The sequence below is a fragment of the Ursus americanus genome, chromosome 22 (genome assembly GCF_024610735.1).
Source record: "Ursus americanus isolate L20-20 chromosome 22, mUrsAme1.1.p, whole genome shotgun sequence".
NCBI lineage: Eukaryota > Metazoa > Chordata > Mammalia > Carnivora > Ursidae > Ursus > Ursus americanus.
Window position 1 is genome coordinate 32,614,321 of NC_142148.1, and position 20,566 is coordinate 32,634,886.

At 38.0% G+C, this 20,566-nt stretch overlaps 1 protein-coding gene across 1 annotated transcript in view; it reads right to left on the minus strand.

The window, feature by feature from the left end:
• Positions 1–20,341, minus strand: part of TMX4 (thioredoxin related transmembrane protein 4) — a 45,032-nt gene extending 24,691 nt beyond the window's left edge. Inside the window, exons 1-3 of the mRNA XM_045808870.2 lie at positions 19,987–20,341; positions 8,716–8,831; positions 59–104 (exon numbers count right to left, since the gene is read on the minus strand). Of these exons, the coding sequence (XP_045664826.2) occupies positions 59–104; positions 8,716–8,831; positions 19,987–20,159 (335 nt within the window). The 5' untranslated portion in view covers positions 20,160–20,341. The remainder of the gene's footprint in view (positions 1–58; positions 105–8,715; positions 8,832–19,986) is intronic.
• Between the last annotated feature and the right edge of the window lie 225 nt (positions 20,342–20,566).

The following is a 20,566-nucleotide window of genomic DNA, read 5'->3' on the forward strand; positions in this document are numbered from 1 at the left end:
GCTTTCGAATCTCTTCTAATGTTTCTAAGTTTCTAATCAGAAAATTATTTAAACTTACTGAAAAAATGCTGGGAGAGTAGTGACAAAGAAGCGGCCACTCAAACCTACAAGAGGCATAAAAAAAAAGTTAGAGGTTAAACTCAGACTACGCCAAGCACCTGACTTACAATGTAAGAACAAGAAGTCTTGAGCTTCTTTTCATGGCCACATTACTAAAATCATTCCAATTATTTAATCACATTTACTTTATTTTTTACGTAAATCATATTTTTATCCACTTTTGTTTACCTACCACTTTCTGGTCACTGACATACATTTTGCTTATCTTTGATGTATTACGCTAAAGTTTTCTGGCTTGTTCATTGCTTGGAATAGTATGGTGGCTGAAAGGACAGGTGGTCGAGTCATGCAATCTGGGATAAATACTAAATTCTCCAGTTACCAGCTTTGTGACCTTAAACAAATTATTTAATCTTTCTATAAAATGGGTATATTAAAGCCTGACTGAATTGTTCTGAAGTGAGATTAGATCAGTGTGTTAAGTGCTTAGCACATATTAAAGGACTCAGTAAATTATAAATATCATTATATCAGTTATAGGTTTAAAAAGAATATGAAATAATAAGATCATGTACAATCTTTTCACACTTATAAAATTTCTAATTTCTGTCAAGGAAGTCTATGTACATTAAACAGATTTTTTTCAATTTGTCTTAGCAAACCTTTACTGAACAATAACCACATATCAAGTGCTATACTAGGTACATGTGAAGATAAAGATAAATAAAACCCTTAGTCACTCATCCAATCTTTACTAACTAGCTTCTTTGTTCTAGGGACTGTGATAATAGCTCAAGACACATAGATAAGCAAAAACATTCAGTCTTTGATTTCACAGAAGTTACAGTCTAGTGGCAGAGGGAGAGAATTTAATCAAATAGTCATGACCAGAAACAGAGATGGATGATATCAAGGAAAGGGGCATGCAACAAAAACGTGCATGACGGTAGGAGTAAAGAACAGATCCCTGCTCTTTATTCTTAACTAAATAATATTTATGTGGGCACCAAGTTTGAGTAAGCCCAGTTCTGGCAAAGAGAAGGAAAGCTAAAGGATTCTCCTACCCCACATGATAAAATGGCAGAGAGACCATTTTTACATTTCTCATCATTTCTGCCTTTCCCACTGCAGAACAATCTAGACAAAATCAAATCCCTAGTTAAATACAGTGGCTCAAATTTTACATCCCTGTGATGACTTGCAGTTTGAAATACTGAAGGTGTATTTTTAATAACAAGAGATATTGGCTTCTACTCATTTTATAAACTAAATCTGTATTCAGCAAAATAATTGATTGATTGATTGATTGATTGATTGAAGGGTTCTCTATTTTTTCTCATATCCAACCAAGTACTCTGAAACACCGCTATGGCACTTAAAAGCAAACACAGTATTCGGAAGGCAGTAAAGTTCAATGTTACAAAAAGAAACATAAACTTCATACATTTATGATTGTACATTTTTTTTTTGTACTGGCAGGAACAGAAACAAAAGTGACCTGAGAAGTCAGCTGAGGTTTGGAATAAGCATCTCTGTCTACAGGGCATTCTCACCTCTAACAGGCTTGGAACTCCACTCTACCCAGGGACAAAAGCATCTTTTAGTACAGTTCCAAATCTAAATTGCCAAGGGAAAAAGTACTGGTGATCCTAAAGGTTTGACAATTATTATATGTTTTGCTTATTACAAACAGTTTCATATCTCACTTCTTTCCTAGCTACAGATTTTTATGACCACCCCAAATCTTACATAAGGACAGTCACAGTGTTAGGGGGAATTATGCTTTATTTACATAGTCTTTTAAAATGGAATGCACAGGGGCGCCTGGGTGATGCAGTCAGTTAAGCATCTTACTCCTGGTTTTGGCTCAGGTTGTGATCTCAGGATTATAAGATCGAGCCCCACATCAGGCTATGCGCTCAGTGTGGAGTCTGCTGGCTTTTCTCCCTCTCCTTGCACCCCTCCTCCTGCTCAAGTTCTATAAATAAATAAATAAATAAATAAATAAATAAATAAATAAAATATTTTAAAAAATTAAAAATCCTTCATATGTTCTTGGTCATCACTGGCCATGGCAATAGATTAAAAAGTAAATAAATACAAAAAATATTTCATAAAACATAGTAACTTACACAGTATATATAACAATATTTCCAGATTTACAGGCCAACTTGCCTGAAGTCAAACCCCATTTCTGTGTCTTATTAGTTTTTAAACTGGGGCAGTAAATTTAAACCATCAGTTTTCTCATAAATGGGCATCATAATTTCTTTCTCAGTATTTTTCAGTGTTACATGATTTTGTATTTATAAAGCACATAGGATACAGCGTTTGACATAGAATAAGTACTCAATACATGCTAGCTAATATGTTCTATATTTAAATCTCTGATTCAAATCTAGAATAAAGTAGGACGCAATAGAATAATTTAGTGTTAAGTGCTTTGGAAATCATATAGTATTTTGGATAACATATCTTTACAAATAAATATGCCCATGAAAAAATGAATACAGAGGAAATAAGAAAGAAAACACAGTGATGGATAGTCTCTGAGAGATTTCTTTACCTTTCTGGTTCAGACGAAAATGATGCCCACCCCCAAACTGTTAGAATAAAGGGTATGAGAACTTTTTGGCTCTTGAGATGAACTGCTGTGCTTTTTTCCATGACTATCGTACCAATTTACAAGACCATCAATTAAGGTTCATTTAAAATAAAGATCATTAATAAACTGTAACACCTCAAAACTTATTTTATTTGTCAGTATCTCTTCAAATGACAACCCATGGAGGATACTAGTAAGATCACAGCATCTAACACAGATATGAGTTCAGTTCGATGTCTGGAACAATACACTGTCACAGGACAATCGACAACAAAATCAAGAACGACCAAAGTAGCCCATAGACTATGACGCACTACCAAGTCCTTTGAAGATCTGACACCATAGGAAATAAATGTTATTTCTGAGACGCTAACAAATGTTAGAAAGGCTTTGGGTCTCATTGCTCCAGAAATGTCTTCTAACCTTTAATACTGATGTTATCAAGTTTCAAGGGAGCCTCTCTTTACCTGAAAAGTTAAAACATGACCAACTCGGAACAGAGATGCACCATCTGAGACTGTGGGCTTCAAAGTCTAAAAACAAGGCATGTGTAGATCTTCACAAAGGATTACAACAGCAGGGCAGCAGCTCATTTCAAAGGCTGGCATAATGATTCACTGCAAGAAACCTCAGAAGATGTAGAAGAAACAAGTACACTCTTAAACTTTAACTGAAAGAGACAGAGTTTGACCACAAGGTCTCCCAACATTCCTGCGTGTCTTTTTTACTTTAAGGGGAACTTCTACTTTAAAATGAAGACTGCAACATAAAAAGGGCATTAATCCAAAATGCAGGACAAAATATAATTTCTTATTATCAAGCTCATCTTAAACATGTACAGCAAAAGAAAGAAAAGAATTAAGATTAGAGAAAGGGAAATTATACCAGGGAACTATATTTTGATATGCAAAAACACAATAGAATGATTTAAGTTCAATACTTAAAAAATGTGGACAGCTGTTAGCTTTGGTTCTACCATTATTAGCTGTGTTACTTTGGGCACGTTACTTAACCTCTCTGAGCCTCAGTTTTCTGAGTAATATAGAGATATAGAGATAAACAGTTCTTCCTAGGGTTGTTATGAAGATATGTAAGTGCCTAACACAGCTATAGGCTAAAGTAAATGCTTAACTAAATGCTAGTTATTATCACCAAAAGAGTAGCAGAAGGAAAGCAATGAAAAAAAGTAGAACTAACCTTATCTTTGAGACTGAAATAAAGTTGTCAGTATAATACAAAAGACTAATTTTTACAATTATAAAATTAAAATATGAACACTAACTGAAGCACAGTAAACTAAGTTGGCTTTTGCAACTGATCAGTGGTTTAAACACAATGCTTATTCTTGGCTGTGGTAGGAGTCTGGTTTACCTCTAGTCTAGTGAACTAGCCATCACCCATGGGTGCTCTATGAGCACCTGCTGTTTTCCTGTCCTTGACTACTAAGCTCATCTGCATGGAACAGAAAGTTTAGGTACATGCTCATTACATTTAATTTCCCAAAGAGCATGCAACTGTTACATCACCTGGTCTATGCAGTATTAAGCAGGCAATACCATGTAATCTAATCTAAGGCCTTTCCTTTCCTTGACTTCTACATCTCAGCAGCAAAATGCAATGTATAATCCCTAATCTTTATAATTCTGCAAACTTATTTTCTGTTCAAAATACCTTAAAAAATCTCTTGTGAGATAAACCAATGGAAGAGTTATAGGCAAAACTGAAGACTATGCAGAAACACTTCAAAAACTCTTGCTTTCACTTCTTTGTAAATTTTACTTACAGGGAAAAGAAATGAAATCATGCTTTACTAGCACTCCTGGCAAGGCAGCCTTAATGAAAGAATATACTAATGGAGATCTGTAACCAAATATAAATCTGTACACAGAAATACTCAGTAAAGTGCTCAATTTGAGGAAAAGTAGTATCATTTCAATTATTTCCCACTGCTCATTCAGGATGTTAGACTTTGTAAAAGTGCAGTAAATACCCAAAGGGCTTCCAAGAATAGGGACAAGCCACACTGGAGGCTTGCCGGTGAGTTAGTACCGTATAAGACACCCTCTCTTCACTTAGCTTCCAGGATCCCCTACCCCTCCACCTCCTTCCTACCTCACCTGCTTCCCTCTTTCCTCTGCTGGAACTGCATCTTTCCTTCTAAATGTTAGCGTGCCCTGGTTTTCAATCCTCAAAACACTTCCCTGGCACACCGTCCCTAGGTAATCTCAATTCCTCCCCTCCTTTCAAATACCGTCTACAGGGATGATCCTCTAATGTACATCTCTAGCTCAGCTCTGTTTGGTTTTCTATCGAACATCTTGAACTTCAGCTTTGTTTCCAAACTGCTCTTCCTTCGGTCTTCTCCATCTTCTTTCTTTCCATCAAATGCTGCAGCCAATCCATCACGGACTCCGTGTGGATATTCCAGCCAAATGTAGTGTCTCAAATCCAGTCCCTCAGCACTGCCGCTACTAATCCAAGCCACCACCGTCTCCACACGGGACTACATTAACCTCTTCTCTTCTTGCTTCCACGTCCAACCTCTACAGACACGTTTTCATGTAGCAGTCAAGGCAATTCTTTCAAAACATAAGCCATCTCATGTCACTCCCTCGCTCAAAACCTTCCAGTAGCTTCCTTCCTATCATACTAAAATCCGAATTCCTTGTCATGGCCGACCAGACCCCCGTGGTCTGGTTCCTACCTACCATCTCTCTAGCTCCGTTTCTCTTGAATACCCCACTGGCTGTCACATGGTTCCTCAAATCAGCCAAGCACACTCCTGTGCCTGCACATGTGGTTGGCTCTGCCTGGAATGCTCCTCCCCTACAGCTTCTTGAAGTTCACCCCTCAATTTGTGAAGACATCTAGTCAAACAGTCCTTCCCTGGACATCCTATTGAAAATAGTGGCTCCCACCATTTTCTACATTTCTATCCTGCTTTCTTCTTTTTCATAGTCCTTCCGACCACCAGACAGTATTTTCCATTTTATTCTTGTTACTATTTCTTTCCTTCACTAAAATGTAAGCTCAATGGGGAGCCAGATCTTTATCTTCCTTATTCGCTTGTATCATTTATCTCTATCACTGCTATCTAGAACAAGAGCCGGTGCATGGTAGAAATGCAAACATTTGTTGAATAAGTACATTATTCTTAAACCCTTTTAAAAGATAATTGACAGCATTAGATTTGTAATTTGAAATAAAGTATAAAATAAAATCACATAATCTGAAGTGAAATATTCTTTAGGCCACTCAATTGTGTGTGTGGAATTTTGTCTCATAATTTGTATTTATGAATTATAGTTTTTAAAATTTTATTATTTAAAAGACTTCTAGAACTTATACTTTAAAAATATTATTCTAATACATAAAACAATCATTTTTCCTTTTTTGGACTTTGTTTCTTCACTATTTCTAAAAAATACTGGACCAAAGACATTTTTCTTTCTTCTTTGATAAAAGTTTCAAATATATATAGTTTATATTTGTATAAATAGTATGAGCCAATGATAAATCTGTTTTTAAAATAGTTCATTATAATAAATTTCTTTCTACATTATCAAAAAAAGCACTTAGTATATTAATAATGGAAAAAATAGCTGTAAATCTACATTTTAGATGGAAAGACTGTATTTGGTTAGCCTTTAGATCCGCGAATCCATCACAAAGCTAATTGTTTAATTCTTTCCATTCAAATCATGCTGTGAATTCACGGCAGGTATACTAAATGACTGAAATGTGAATAGGCCGGCTGCATTTCCAAGAAACTCATCATAAAATGTGCTTGGTGCTCACTAATTAGCAAGGCTTACACCTGATTTTGTTGGACTCGAACTACTAAAAGACAAAAACAAGTTTACAGCAAAAATATAATTGCAGTGACTTGATGTCCAAACAGAATAACTCATTATAACAGCCCAAACCACGAACTAATAAGTATAATTGTCCATCTCTAAATAGCAGATGGGCAGAAGTGGCTTTGATTCAAATGATTAGAAAGGCAGAGGCTTGAGGACTAATGGCTTTAACAGAAATCTCTCCCCAAGGTTTTGTCAACACATCCATCTTAACAGCATCCATTCTGTTGTCCAAGTAATTGGTAAGGCAGTACTTTGTGCTTTTGCACTCACTGTTATTACAGAAAAGTAAGAGCTACACCTCCGTGCCTTCTCTTTTCCCTTGTAAAGGGATGGAGTAGATAGAAATTGAATGTAGACAGGAAAAAAATAACTAATAAAGTTTCCAAACATTCAAGTTTGAAATGTGAATCACAAAAACCTAGCTTTTCTTCTCATCTTATATATAATACACAGTTATTTTTTTAAGATTTTATTTATTTATTTGTCAGAGAGAGAAAGAGAGAGAGAGAGACAGAGGGGAGGGGGGTGGGGGAATGGGATAGGCTGGTGATGGGTAGTAAGGAGGGCACGTATTGCATGGTGCACTGGGTGTTATACACAACTAATGAATCATTGAGCCTTACATCAGAAACCGGGGATGTACTGTATGGTGACTAACATAATATAATAAAAAAAATAAAAAATAAAAAATAAAAAATAAATAAAATAAAATGTGCCAATTGAAAAAAAATAAAAATAAATAAAAAAAATAAAAAGAGAGAGAGAGAGTACAAGCAGGGAGAGCAGCAGGCTTCCCACTGAGCAAGGAGCCTGATACAGGACTCGATCCCAGATCATGACCTAAGATGAAGGCAGACTCTTTTTTTTTTTTTAATGTTTTTTTATTATATTATGTTAGTCACCATACAGTGCATCCCCGGTTTCCGATGTAAAGTTCGATGATTCATTAGTTGCATATAACACCCAGTACACCATGCAATACATGCCCTCCTTACTACCCATCACCGGTCTATCCCATTCCCTCTCCCCCCTCCCCTCTGAGGCCCTCAGTTTGTTTCTCATAGTCCATAGTCTCTCATTCCCCCTTCTGATTACCCCCCTTTCTTTATCCCTTTCTTCCCCTACTGATCTTCCTAGTTCTTATGTTCCATAGATGAGAGAAATCATATGATAATTGTCTTTCTCTGCTTGACTTACTTCAGTTAGCATTATCTTCTCCAGTGCCGTCCATGTTGCAGCAAGAAGGCAGACTCTTAACCAACTGAGCCACCCAGGCATCCCTACACAGTTATTTTTAAACTACAAATACAAATTGTATCTTCTCTGAATTTAAAAGTTTCCTTTATTTCCCTCTTTCTTTTGAAAAATTACATCACTAACAGCTAATAAATGTAGATGGAACAACAGAATTAGAAATTCACTATTCTGAAACCCACTATGAAATATTTGATTCAGGTAAGATCATCATGGATCTTAAATCCCCAAAGTATCACCCCACAGATTATTTCCTAATCAGAAGTGGGGTCTTTTCTTTATAATATAGATGTTTATCATCCTCCCCTTAACCAAGTGCTCAAACCCAGCAGCATTAATGGTGATAACATGTATCTTCTGATGGAATACAATTTAAGTGGGATCACTTATGAAGTACTGTCGCCATAAACATCTAACCTGAACATGCTTCTAGACCAAAATTCAAATTACAAGAATAAATTAAATGTTACCATAAAGAAACACCTAGGCAAATCCTTGGCCTGTTCTCTTCACAGTGTCAATGTAATGAAAAAAAGTGGGGGGACTATCTTCTAGATCGAGGGAAACTAAAAAGATGTAATTACGAAATTCAGTTACTGAACCTTGATTAGATCCTGTTTCAAAAAGCGATAAAAAACATGGGAAATTATTATAAAGATCTTAATATGCTGAAGTATTGATGGGCAAGTATCATGGGGTCTACAACTGATTTTCAAATGATTCAGCAAATTAATAATAATAGTATAAATATATATACACACATATATGCAAACACAAACATACATAGACCCGGATATGCTAAAATGTTATCTGTTGATTCTAGGCGGTCAGTTCATGGGTACTCAATATCCTAGTCTTTCAACTTTTCCATATGCTTGAAAAAACTCAAAATAAAAAGTAACAAACTTTTGCAATGTTCAACATGTACAGTACCTGGTTCTTGAATGACATCTACTTTTCCCACACTGATCTGAAGTATTTCACCATTCTTTGCAAATGTCTCCCATTCTGAATCAGTCTGCTGACAGGATGGACACCACGGAGCATAACTGTAAAAGGAAAATAGCTAGTCAATATAAACATATGAAAAAAATCTATAAAACAAAGTAGAGAAATAGAGCACTTAAATTTAAAAAATAAATTCTTAACTAAAGGGAAGAACAAAAAGCAAGCTTTTCCAAAGTTGCTTGATATAGAAAAACAGAAGCATATTCCCCCCCCTCCCAGAATTTAATGTATGAATATCAATTCCCTGGGGAAAAAATAGCCAAAGTTTAAGAAGATTTTCATAAATTATTTTAATATATAAAATATTTTATTTCAATGTTATTCTTACAATGGACCCAAATTTTACTACCTTCCAGATAGCTTTTGATTTTCGAGGGTGAAAAGCTTTGAGTGTCCCACTAAAGGCAGACAATTTTCACAAGGGTGTCTTTAAACTAGCCAAACCAGTTTCAGATTCATCAAAGTGAGATCTGATGGGTAGAGGCCAGAAGATGTATTGCTAGTGGGTCCCCCAAAATGTAAGTCATTTCCAAAGATATGTGGCAGTTCCGAACCATTAGGAGAGAGTAGAAGCTATAGGCTAAGCCTGCTCCACAGACGCTTTCTTAAATACAATAGGGGTTAGAAATAAATACTTGGGCCTTTAGCCAGAACTCTACCGTTTTAGATAATTTTTTCATTCAATAAAGATGATCTAAGCACCATGTTAAAAACTGAGGCTACCCCTGTGAACAAGACAGACGTGGTGCCTCCTTCCTCCTTGTGGAGTCTATCATCCACAGATGAAATGAGGTATGCACAGGGGTACAGACAACCCAGTGGCAAATGCCATGACTGAGAATGTGGGACAGATGCTCTGGGACACTCAGAAGGTGGATGATCTCAGAAGGGCCCACAGAGAAAGGAGCATCTGTGCTAAGATCTAAAGTAAGAGTAATAGCCAGAGAGGGGTCAAGGAATGTTCTAACCCAAGCAGAGAGAACAGGAAGTTTGAAGACAGAGTATTGACAGGACAGGATGAAAACATCATTCACAGCCTTTAAAAATGTTGAATAAGGAGTTAGGACTTTATTCCAAGCTCCATGACTGATGCCCTAAAAAAAGTAAGAATCACGATCAGATTTACATTTTTGGAAAAGTCATCTGGCAGCTCTGTGGATAATGGATCAGGGAAGGATAAGACGGAAGCAAACTGGAAGGCTGAGCTGTCCTCCTGGCAGTATGCTAATGGCCTCACTTTGCCTCCCATGATGCAGAAAACATCATAAATGGGCCATAAAGCTCTAATGTGTTCCAGGATTTCATATGCAGATGTTAAAATAGGAATCCAGAGAAAACTGCTGTTTAGAAAGTATAGTGGATTGAACACTGTCTCTTAAAAAGAGTCCTAAGCCCCCATACCTGTGCATACAATCTTATTTGGAATAAGGGTCTTTATACATATAATTAAAGTAAGGATCTTGGGGTGAGATTGTCCTAGATTTAAGGTAGGTTCTCATAAGAGAAAGAAGAGGGGAGAGTGACACAGAGACACAGGAAGAAGGCCATGTGAAGATGCAGTCAGAGATGGGAGGTCTGTAGGTACAAGCCAAGGAATGCCAAGGACTGCCGGCAGCCACAAGAAGATAACAGAGGCATGGAACAGACACTCTCCCAGAGCCTCCAGAGGGAGCCAACCTTGCCAACATGGTGATTTTGGAATTTTGGTCTCCAGAATTGTGAGAGAATAAATTTCCACTGTTTTAAGCTACCAAGTTAGTGGTAATTTGCAGTAGTCCAAGGAAACTAACACAGAAAGGAAGATACCATTTGAAATTGGAAGGAATTGAGATCAAATATGCTTTATGAAGACTTAAAGAGTTGGTAGAGCTATGCTTAATATATAATATTATGAACAAACAATAGCGTACACAGGAAATCCATTTTAAAATACTAACAAAGGACACAATTAAAAGGAAAATTAACATTTACAGAACAATGTCACAAAAATACATTAGTACAAATGGAGAGACATTCTATTTTGCTTAATAATACCCCGAAGAAAAAAAGCAGTAAATAAAATTAATTAATCAATGCTCACAACATAGGACAGGATACTCCAGGAAAAAACATCACCAGACACTTTGAATAATATTTTGGGATGCCATCAACTAGACATGATATTTTTAATATCTGCTTAAATCTGTTTAAATTATATTTTTAAAAAATCCTCAACTCAAGTCAAAACGCTGAGGGAATAAATGCAATAGATACTTTTAAAAGACTTGATATCACTGAATCGTTTATGTACAATGGATGAATTTTATGATATGTAAATTATGCCACCCAGGGATAGAGGGCAGGAGACATGGATGAACCAAGATTGGCAATATTTTGATACAACTACTGAATCTGGATGATGGATGATGGGGGTTCATTATACTACTCCTATTTTTGTTTATGTTTGAAATTTTCCTAATTTCAGAGGTATAACTGACATATAACATTATATAAGTTTTAGGTATAATATAATGATCGAATATAGCTTTCTTAAATATTTGATTAAATGGAAAGATATAACAAGTTCTGGATGGGCAGGCTCAGCATTGAGAAAATGTTGATTCCCCCCAATTTATTTTCAATTTTTTTTTCCATTCCTGAATTATTTTTACAAAGCGGGGCCTCTATTATTTCTACATTAAAAGACAAAAGGGGTAGGGTGGAAAGAGGTAGGAAAGAATGTCTGCCAAAAGAATAAAACACACACAGGAAATAATGCCTTAGGAAAGGAAATAAAGGGGAGTAAACGTTAAATGATCAAATTCTATAACAAGATTTAGGCTCAAAGATGCTGTCAGGTCATCATTTACAAACCCTTTTATCTTGACCTGAATAGAAGCATGTGTGTAAGTGCCATGCAACACTCAAAGCAACGAGTACAAACCCACTTTCCAGAAAAACAACATTAACAAACATTTCTGAAATGGGGCAATATTTTGATCGTTCACATTATGAAAGGGCATAGGGGGTTAAAAAGTCAACATGATGGGGAGGTTGCATTTACTTCAAGACAAGTATTGAGACTGGGCACAGCCCAGGAGAGAAAGGGCTGCCCAAAGTAAGGCATGCATTTCTCTCTCCAGCCAGACACCAGAAGCAGCCAGATTTCAGCACAATTGTCCATCCTAAGGATTGTTCATCCATCTCTGGAAGGATCTAGTATAGCCAGTTCCAAGATAATTCTAAAAAGTCATTAATCTTCTCAGTACAGCTCACTCTCTAATCCCTGAGACCCCAGAGATATGGACCAGAGAACATGGATCAGGAACAATTTGCTGGTATCTTTGAACATGGCTGATTTTAAACACATGTTATCTCTACATTTCCAGGGCAAAGTATATACCTGGTACAATAAGTGTTCAATAAATATTTGCTGAAGAAACAAATGAACAAACTTTAAAGAAAATTATAGTCTTTGAGAAAAGTCATTTTTTACATATTTTTAAAATATCCATATGACAGATGATACTGGGACAAGCAGTTGGTAAACTTTAGGGAAAAAGAGAACATTTTATTATTTTAGTACTTCCAACGGGCATTTCAGTTTATTAGATAAGCGTCCTGCCAAAGGATTCAACAAGACCAATCACAAATTAATCATGTGACTTTGGGCAGGTTAGTAATCACTCTACGCCTCAAGTTCCTCAACTGCAAAATCGGACAGTAACAGCAGCTACCTTAGAAGGTTATTGGGAGATTAGATGACTTATATAAAGCAGGCACATATTAAGAACAATCACTAATACCAATTACATTTGTAATATATTGCTTGGTTTCCAAGACCCTTTTCTGATGCATTAGAACTCACCTGAACCTTACGACTTTACTGTCAAACAGACAAGGTAGGTTTAAAGGACCTTGCTTAAGGTCACCTAAGACCACACAGAGCAAGAACCCAGATGGAGGTATTTATGTGATAAATCCTCCAAGCAAAATAAGACCCAAAATTGAGAGGAGTAGGGGGAGCGAGACAGAGAGGGAGAGAGAACCAGACAGAAGGAAGAAATTACCAAAAATAAGGAAGAAATCTTGCAGTATAATTAAATGAATTCTAGATCCTTTTTGCTTTGTTTCCCCAAGCCTGTGCCTTTGCATTTAACTCATAGACACACTGACTACCTCAGTAATTATTAAATCATGCAGATTTCATCTTTTATTTTTTTTAAAATCCCAGTCCCTAATCTCTGGACAGGCTATTATATAAATTGGGATTTTGGTGACATTGATCCCAAGATATAAAAATGCCACTGAGGTCACTTCAGATATTCCATTTTTTATGTAGCTGCTACTCACTGGAGACTATGAATGCCCTTATTTCTGAGATTTAATCAGAGCTATTTGTGTTGTGCACCAATATCATTCACTAACTTGGTGCGTTCTTTCGGTGGTAGAAATAAGTCAGCTCTGAGTCACTGGTGTGGGAATTGGTTCATTGTTGTTTCAACTTTTTAAATTATTACTGTTCTTTTGGATCTAAAGCACTGTGATTTAGACAGTAATTTAGAACCTAAAAAGGAAAATACCTTCAGGGACCAAAGAATTATACAAATAAGGAAACTCATGATTTTCATGTACTCATGCACACTCTGTCTCTCTCTGTGTGTATGTATGTATATATAAATGTAATTTTTATGCGCATATGCATGACAAAAATCAGCAGAAAGGACGGAATATGATCTTCATTTATATCATTTAAGACTAGTTCATAATGTCGCTCTTCTAAGAACTATAAAAGAGTTGACCTGCCATAACTTTGTCTTTTACATTCAAATTAATCCTTCTTTCATTTAAGAGCCTCCAAGAGAAACTAGAACCTTTATAGTCATGGAAACTATACAATAGTATCTCTTCTATTTAAACTTTTCCCAGGTGGCAGTGGTGGATAAAATTAGTAAGCTTCATAAAGACGTTCAAAATGCATTCCAGGGGCGCCTGGGTGGCACGGCGGTTAAGCGTCTACCTTCGGCTCAGGGCGTGATCCCGGTGTTATGGGATCGAGCCCCACATCAGGCTCCTCCGCTATGAGCCTGCTTCTTCCTCTCCCACTCCCCCTGCTTGTGTTCCCTCTCTCGCTGGCTGTCTCTATCTCTGTCAAATAAATAAATAAAATCTATAAAAAAATAAAATAAAATAAAATAAAAATGCATTCCAGATAACTAAAACACTGTTAAATTACATCAACTTGGATATCAGTCCAATGTTTTTAGCCACTTCTGGGAAAGAAAATTCAAAAGCATGTTTTTGTCATCCATGTCCATATTTATGCATGTATTACACTTAGTTTCTGCTATATGCAAGGTGGTTGAAAGCCCTTGATTATTTTGATTGCATAAGCCAACTGAATTTGTGAGATTTCATTAAGTGTACAAGAAAGGAGTTACTTAAAAACATTTCCTAGAAATAAAATTTTACTAAAAATACATTTTTATTCCCCAATAATGGGCAATTTTTCTTCTTCCGTCCTGGCTCAAATTTCACACACTCTCTTCAGGAGAGACTGCACACTCCTGTACATTCTCTTTTCTTATCCTTGCAGAACAGAGATGGACAATGACTGATGTGGTCGATTTTCACTTAGAACTTACTTTGACCAAAATGTTCAGAAGAATATGCGACAATGAAGATGAAAAAGGTACACTAGGTTCATCTTTCTATGACTTAATACATGAAACTAAATCAAAATGTCAACAGAAGATCTACACTATTATTCTTCTCTCTGGAAAATATGGAAAAACTCTTAATGATCCAAGAGATGGAAGGCTTATGTTTGATTCTATTTCTTTAGATCATTTCTAGGATATTTTATCATAAAATGTAGAGGGAAAATAAAACTTGATAACTCCACGAAAACCATGATATCTGCTAGAGAAAATGGAATTTACTACTTTCTTTAGAATGCACACTCCATTGAGCAAGTGACCGGTGCATCACTTGTACCTAGCTCAAACAGAGCCTCGCAGGTCCTAGGCCACAGTAAGTATTTATTACATTAATGAACAAATGGGAGATGATAGTGACTATCCTTACTACCTACGAAAATATATACAGATAGATGTTTCCTTCAGTGATGCGCTAGAGGAAGCTCCTCATTAAAGGAACAACTAGTATACTATTCACTCATTCACTTAGTCAAAGTATTTACTGAACACCTCGTACTTGTAATCAAGGCTCTGGAGATAAATAGGAAGAAGAAAGATTTTCATCCTCTACTGAAAAGCTGATCTTCTAGAAGAGGAATTAGACAAAAACCAAGTGTAGAAGCATATAAATTAATTTATAATTATAAGTTGTTATAAGGGCCATCCTAGATAGAAACAAGACAAAGGGAGAATTTTCCTGGGTGGTTGGTGTGCACAGAAGGCAGATCACCTGTTTGAATGGTGAAGTGTCAGGAATGAGCATATAGCAATAATGCTCTTCATTTGGAGACTACGGCTGGGCCTCCAAATCCCACAGGGAAAAGGCTTTCTTTCAGGTGGCTTATGGAGATGGCTAGCTGACAGCCTAAGCATGAATCAGCCAGGCTAGCTGACAGCCTAAGCATGAATCAGCCAGGCTCCCCCACTACCCAACTATTCTAGGCTTGCATCAGGAACTGCAAAGCTCAGGCCTGCATTCTAGTTCTGGCCTTGCCAACCGCTTACTACTGGCCTTAATCAAAGCTTTAACCTTTTCGAGTTTTAATTTCCTCTAGTAAATGAGAATGAGAATGAGAATTCTGCACCTGATTGCTGGGATGATCAAATAAGAGAGCACCGATGAATAAGAGGACAGGTGATGTAAGCAATTTAACTGTTTACTGTGACTGAGATGATGAGGATCATGGAGGTGATGTGGATAACCCTTTGTGGAAACAATCTGAAATCAAATACTTATATGTTCACTTATACGCTATTCTTTTGCATGTTTTTAAATACCTGTAGCAATACCTAGGGCAGTGGTTTTCAATCAGAGACATCTGGAAATATGCATAGGGGATGGAGATTGCTAAATTTTTTTGGTGTCACATGAATACTAGAATGTAATGGGCTGGGGCAGCAATGCTCAAGGTTCCGCAATGGGCAGGCCATCCCCACATTAAAGAACTGTCCAAGCCAAGATGCCAATAGTGCCCTGATGAGAACCACTGCTGAATCCTTGACAGAGAAGAAGTACTCAGCAAACATTTGCTAAATAAATGAATGCTATATCTGCTACATACTTCCTTCAGAGCACAGGAAACCGACAGTCCCTTGAAAGCAAAGAATGTAGCTCATTCATTTTCATCTTTCCAGATCCCTAACTCTAAACCTGAAACATAACAAGCATTCAATGACTATATCTTAAACATTCAATCAGCACCTCAAGATAATCTATTAAACTGCAAAAAAATGATAATTATTTGACCGGGACAAGCTAAGGCGATGATGTTGAAGATGTTCTCTTCAGGAATAAGAAGGATTTGGGGGGAGAAATTACTAAAACCTAGAGGTCCTAGGGAAATCAATGAGACTTCCCTCCATCACTGTGACTATTTTCAATTTTGAAACATGATCGTCCCAAGAACAAAGTCAAAAAAGGTAGTGTTTTATAAAGATCTATATGCTTTACAGAGGTAAATTAACTCAAAGACATACTTTGCCTCTGGATATCAATTTAAAAGTAGGCAGGTCAAAATTAAACTGCTTGGATAACTACCTTTTTTTCTGGGGGAAAAAAAACAACAGAAAAGTATATAGAATGTATACTGTTGTTTGTCAAAAGAACAAAAGTAGTATTCTCAAGGACTGATACAATGGGAACCAAAAAAGTTTAAAATAGTAAAAGGTTACAAAGTAACTGAATGAAGGACAGTATGAAACAATGGAAATAGAGAAAAGAAAACATCAGAAGATATTTTAAAGATTATATAATCTTTCCTAACCCTGAGAAAGGGCAAACTTTTCGTCAGAGGTTAAGATGAGAAAAGCACAGAAAGCCAATTATAGAGACATGGAAGAAATAGGGGTAAAATTACCAAACAATGTATAAAAGCAAACAAGAAGAGAAAAACTGAATATACAATAAACATTACAGAAAATATAAATAGTAATGGGATAATTTTCCAGATTTTAAAAAAGGTTTCAGAATTGAAATGGTGAATTACTACAAATATATATTAACTGATATTTCTCCTTAACAGAGAAGTTCTTTTTTAAAACTGAAAATTCAGGGGCCGTCTGGGTGGCTCAGTTGGTTGAATGACTGATTCTTGGTTTTGGCTCAGGTCCTGATTTCAGGGTCTTAAGATCGAGCCAGGAATTGGGCTCCACACTCCCTGGGGAGTCTGCTCGAATATTCTCTCCCTCCATCCCTCCTCCACATGCACACACTCTCTCCCTTAAGCTATCTCTAAAATGAATAAATAAATCTTTTTTAAAAAACCTGAAAATTCAGGGGCGCCTGGGTGGCACAGCGGTTAAGCGTCTGCCTTCGGCTCAGGGCGTGATCCGGGTGTTATGGGATCGAGCCCCACATCAGGCTCCTCCGCTGTGAGCCTGCTTCTTCCTCTCCCACTCCCCCTGCTTGTGTTCCCTCTCTCGCTGGCTGTCTCTATCTCTGTCAAATAAATAAATAAAATCTTTAAAAAAAAAAAAAAACCTGAAAATTCAATTGCAAGTTGCCAAAAAAACTGCTGTTTTAAAGACAAAGAAAATATAACAAATTAGGTTTTACAATAGGAGCAGAAAACACTGCTAGGTCCTTAAAAATGAGTTAAATTATCAATCCCAATATAACCAGGAATTGTATTATAGGAACTCTGTATGAAGTGGAATATAAAAGAAAAAATTCCTAGAAGAGAAGTTGCATATAAGCAAATGAACAAATAAAGAACTGTCATTCAAAGTCAAAATTTTAATACCATCAGAAAGCCTACTAACTTGCTTCTGTAGGGAAGTTAAATGCATCATCTGTAGACCCCTAACAATCTCTGTTTATTATGATCAGTTCACTTGAAAAAGGGGTTGACATGGTAGCTAGTATTAACACATTTGGCTTTTCTCTGTTATATACATCAGGAAAATAATCTGGCAAATTATTGGCTATTTGAGTGAATTCTTAGAAATTTATAGGCCTATCGTGGTAGAGAATATAATGACTTTTATATTTTTTAAGTGTTGGATTTTTGTCAAAGGGAGGAGATGGAGTATTACAAACAGTTAAGAGCCACAGTATTTCTTCAGGACTTAGGTTCTGGTATATAGAAAAAATTTGGATATATTGGTTTAAGTCTTTTTTCCTTTACAGCTTCCCTTCATATTGAACTATTCTGAAGCATACTCGATGAAAAGGGAACTTCTACTTAAATGATCTCAAGGGCAGCTTACTTCCGGGTTACAAGTCTCATCTTGTATCACAGACCAAACATATTCCATGCAATGGACACATGGCAAGTTTAGAGCAATTGATTCCCATGTCTGGGCTTGTAACTTTATGAAGAGTATAATTTGAACAGTCGACATGGCCAAACACAGGAGTTGTTGGCTCTTGCTGTTTATGAGCTTAATGTGGCCTACGCTCTCCTTTAGTTTGCTTAGTTCTTTTACCTAAAGAAAAAAAAAATCATAGCTATTCCACAAAGGAGCTATAAAGGAGTTGAGGCCTTTCGGTTTTGACCTTCATCATGTACATATACAAAGTCAGATTTATTCAGAAAATTGACATCTAGAAAGCTCCACTGTGTAAGCACCTACTTTAAAAAAGAACTTTCTGTAGTACTAGTTGACAAAATGCAGTCTAAAATTCTTACAATTATTACAAACATGGCAGTGTTGAATAAAGCTCCACTTACTTAAGTTTCTCTCTCAAATGGAAAATGACCTCATCATCTTCATCCAAAGTGGTTAGGTAGTTTAGTAAGTCTTTCATGACAACAGATTTCTTTAATCATGTCATTGGTTCATTATGATACCAAAGGCATTTTACTTAGAGGTCTAAAATATCCCCTTTGTGACCAAAAGGTATATGTATGTTTGAAGGGGTAATGGGTATTATGTTTTCTGAACAATGTAATCTGCTAAGGAAGTTGTAACTTTTGGCCCTGATCTCACAGCGAGGTTTTAACTTCATAGGCATCTGTTTGCAATCTAAATTGAAAGAATCAAAATTTGGTCTTGGAAAAATAAAGGAAAGATCCAATTCTGTGTGTCTGTGTCCTCCAGGTAAGACTAATCGGCAAATAGTAGTGATCAAGTATGTATATTACCTGAAACTACAGTCTAAAGAGATAAGGTCTCGATCATTTCTCCAGAGGTTCTTCATTTTCCCCCTGCAAGCCCACCATGATGGCCTCTGAAGCCTGTTCAGACATCTGCCCATTGTCTACCTCAACATTTTTTTCCAAACGATCACTTTCTTCCTAGAAGTTAATTTTAAGCTACTTGCCTGTTCCTAACTCAAAACTCTATTTTTCCTGTCTCCTTCAAGCAAAGGCACTACGCACAATTTACCTTCTATTGTTCAAAAGGGGCAATTTACGAATGTCCTTTTATTACACTAGCACAATTAAGATATCTACCCAGAAATCTCTACCTGTAAAAATGATAACAAATATCAACATTTATTTGAAATCTTGTTCTAAAACTTCAAAAACATTCCCATCTTCCTGTTTTATTTTTCACAGTGACATTCCGGGGTCTTCAAAATGAAAACCAAAATACTTTGCACAAACGGGTCTGTCCTTCACCGTGCTGGAATTATTCATTCAACAAATACCTTGCCTAGCCCGTGCTACATATTTGTACTACACGGAAATGTCATTGAATGGCAGCCCTTTCTCTACGTATACGCCTATATCAAAAGCACGCAATTTTTTCACAGGTTTTCTCCATTTACCCTTCCTCCCCTTAGTGAGCTGCCCACCCCATTCCTAAAACTCTTTCCCCGAAAAGCAGGGGGCTAACAAGGCGGGGGGTGGGGGGGGAGTTGGGGGGAGCGATGCTCGGCACCCACAGCTGTCACCGCGGAGGGCCTGGCGCGCATGCGCACCGCGAGCAGCCCGGCCCCGGAGCCGCAGGTCGCCCGGCGAGCAGTGGTCGAGCCCACCGGGCAGTGCAGGATCCACAGACGCCCGTGCGGCTCTGGGAGGGCGGCGCCCACGAGGGCAGTGTGGCGTGCGGGGCGGGCGGGCACACTCACAATTTCAGCATCCACTCGCCCTCCATCACCAGCGTCCAGTTGGAGGCGGTCATGGGCCGCACCCAGCTCCGCTCCTCCGGTAGCGCGGCCTGCTCGGGGCCGCCCTCCGCCGCCGCCGCCACTCGGGCGGCCAGGAGCGCCGTCAGCAGCGGACCCCAGTGCCCGCCCGCCATGTTGGGGCGCGGAGGGAGGCTCCTCGGCAGGGGGCGTGGGGAAAGGAAGCGGCGGGCCCGGGGCCTCGCTAGCCCGCCAGCCCGGGCCTTTCCAGGTAGTCGGAGGTGGTGCCGGGCCGCCCCGCCTCCGCCCAGCCGCACGGACAGTCTCAGCTTCGGAGGCAGGCCGCCAGCGCCGCCTCTTATCCGCCCGGGCCCGTCGAGGCCACGCCCCCTCCCGCCTCGCCTTGCCGTTGCCCGGGGTGTCGGTTGCCTGGGCAACGGCCGCCCTTTCTTTCTGACGCCCTTCCCCCCTCCCGCCCCCTCCCCCCGAAAATAAACAGATGACCCAATGTTGCCTAAGTTAGAACAGGCACCGCGTGTGCCCAGGATCCAGTACGGGGGTTGGCGCGCGTGGAGATTGCTAA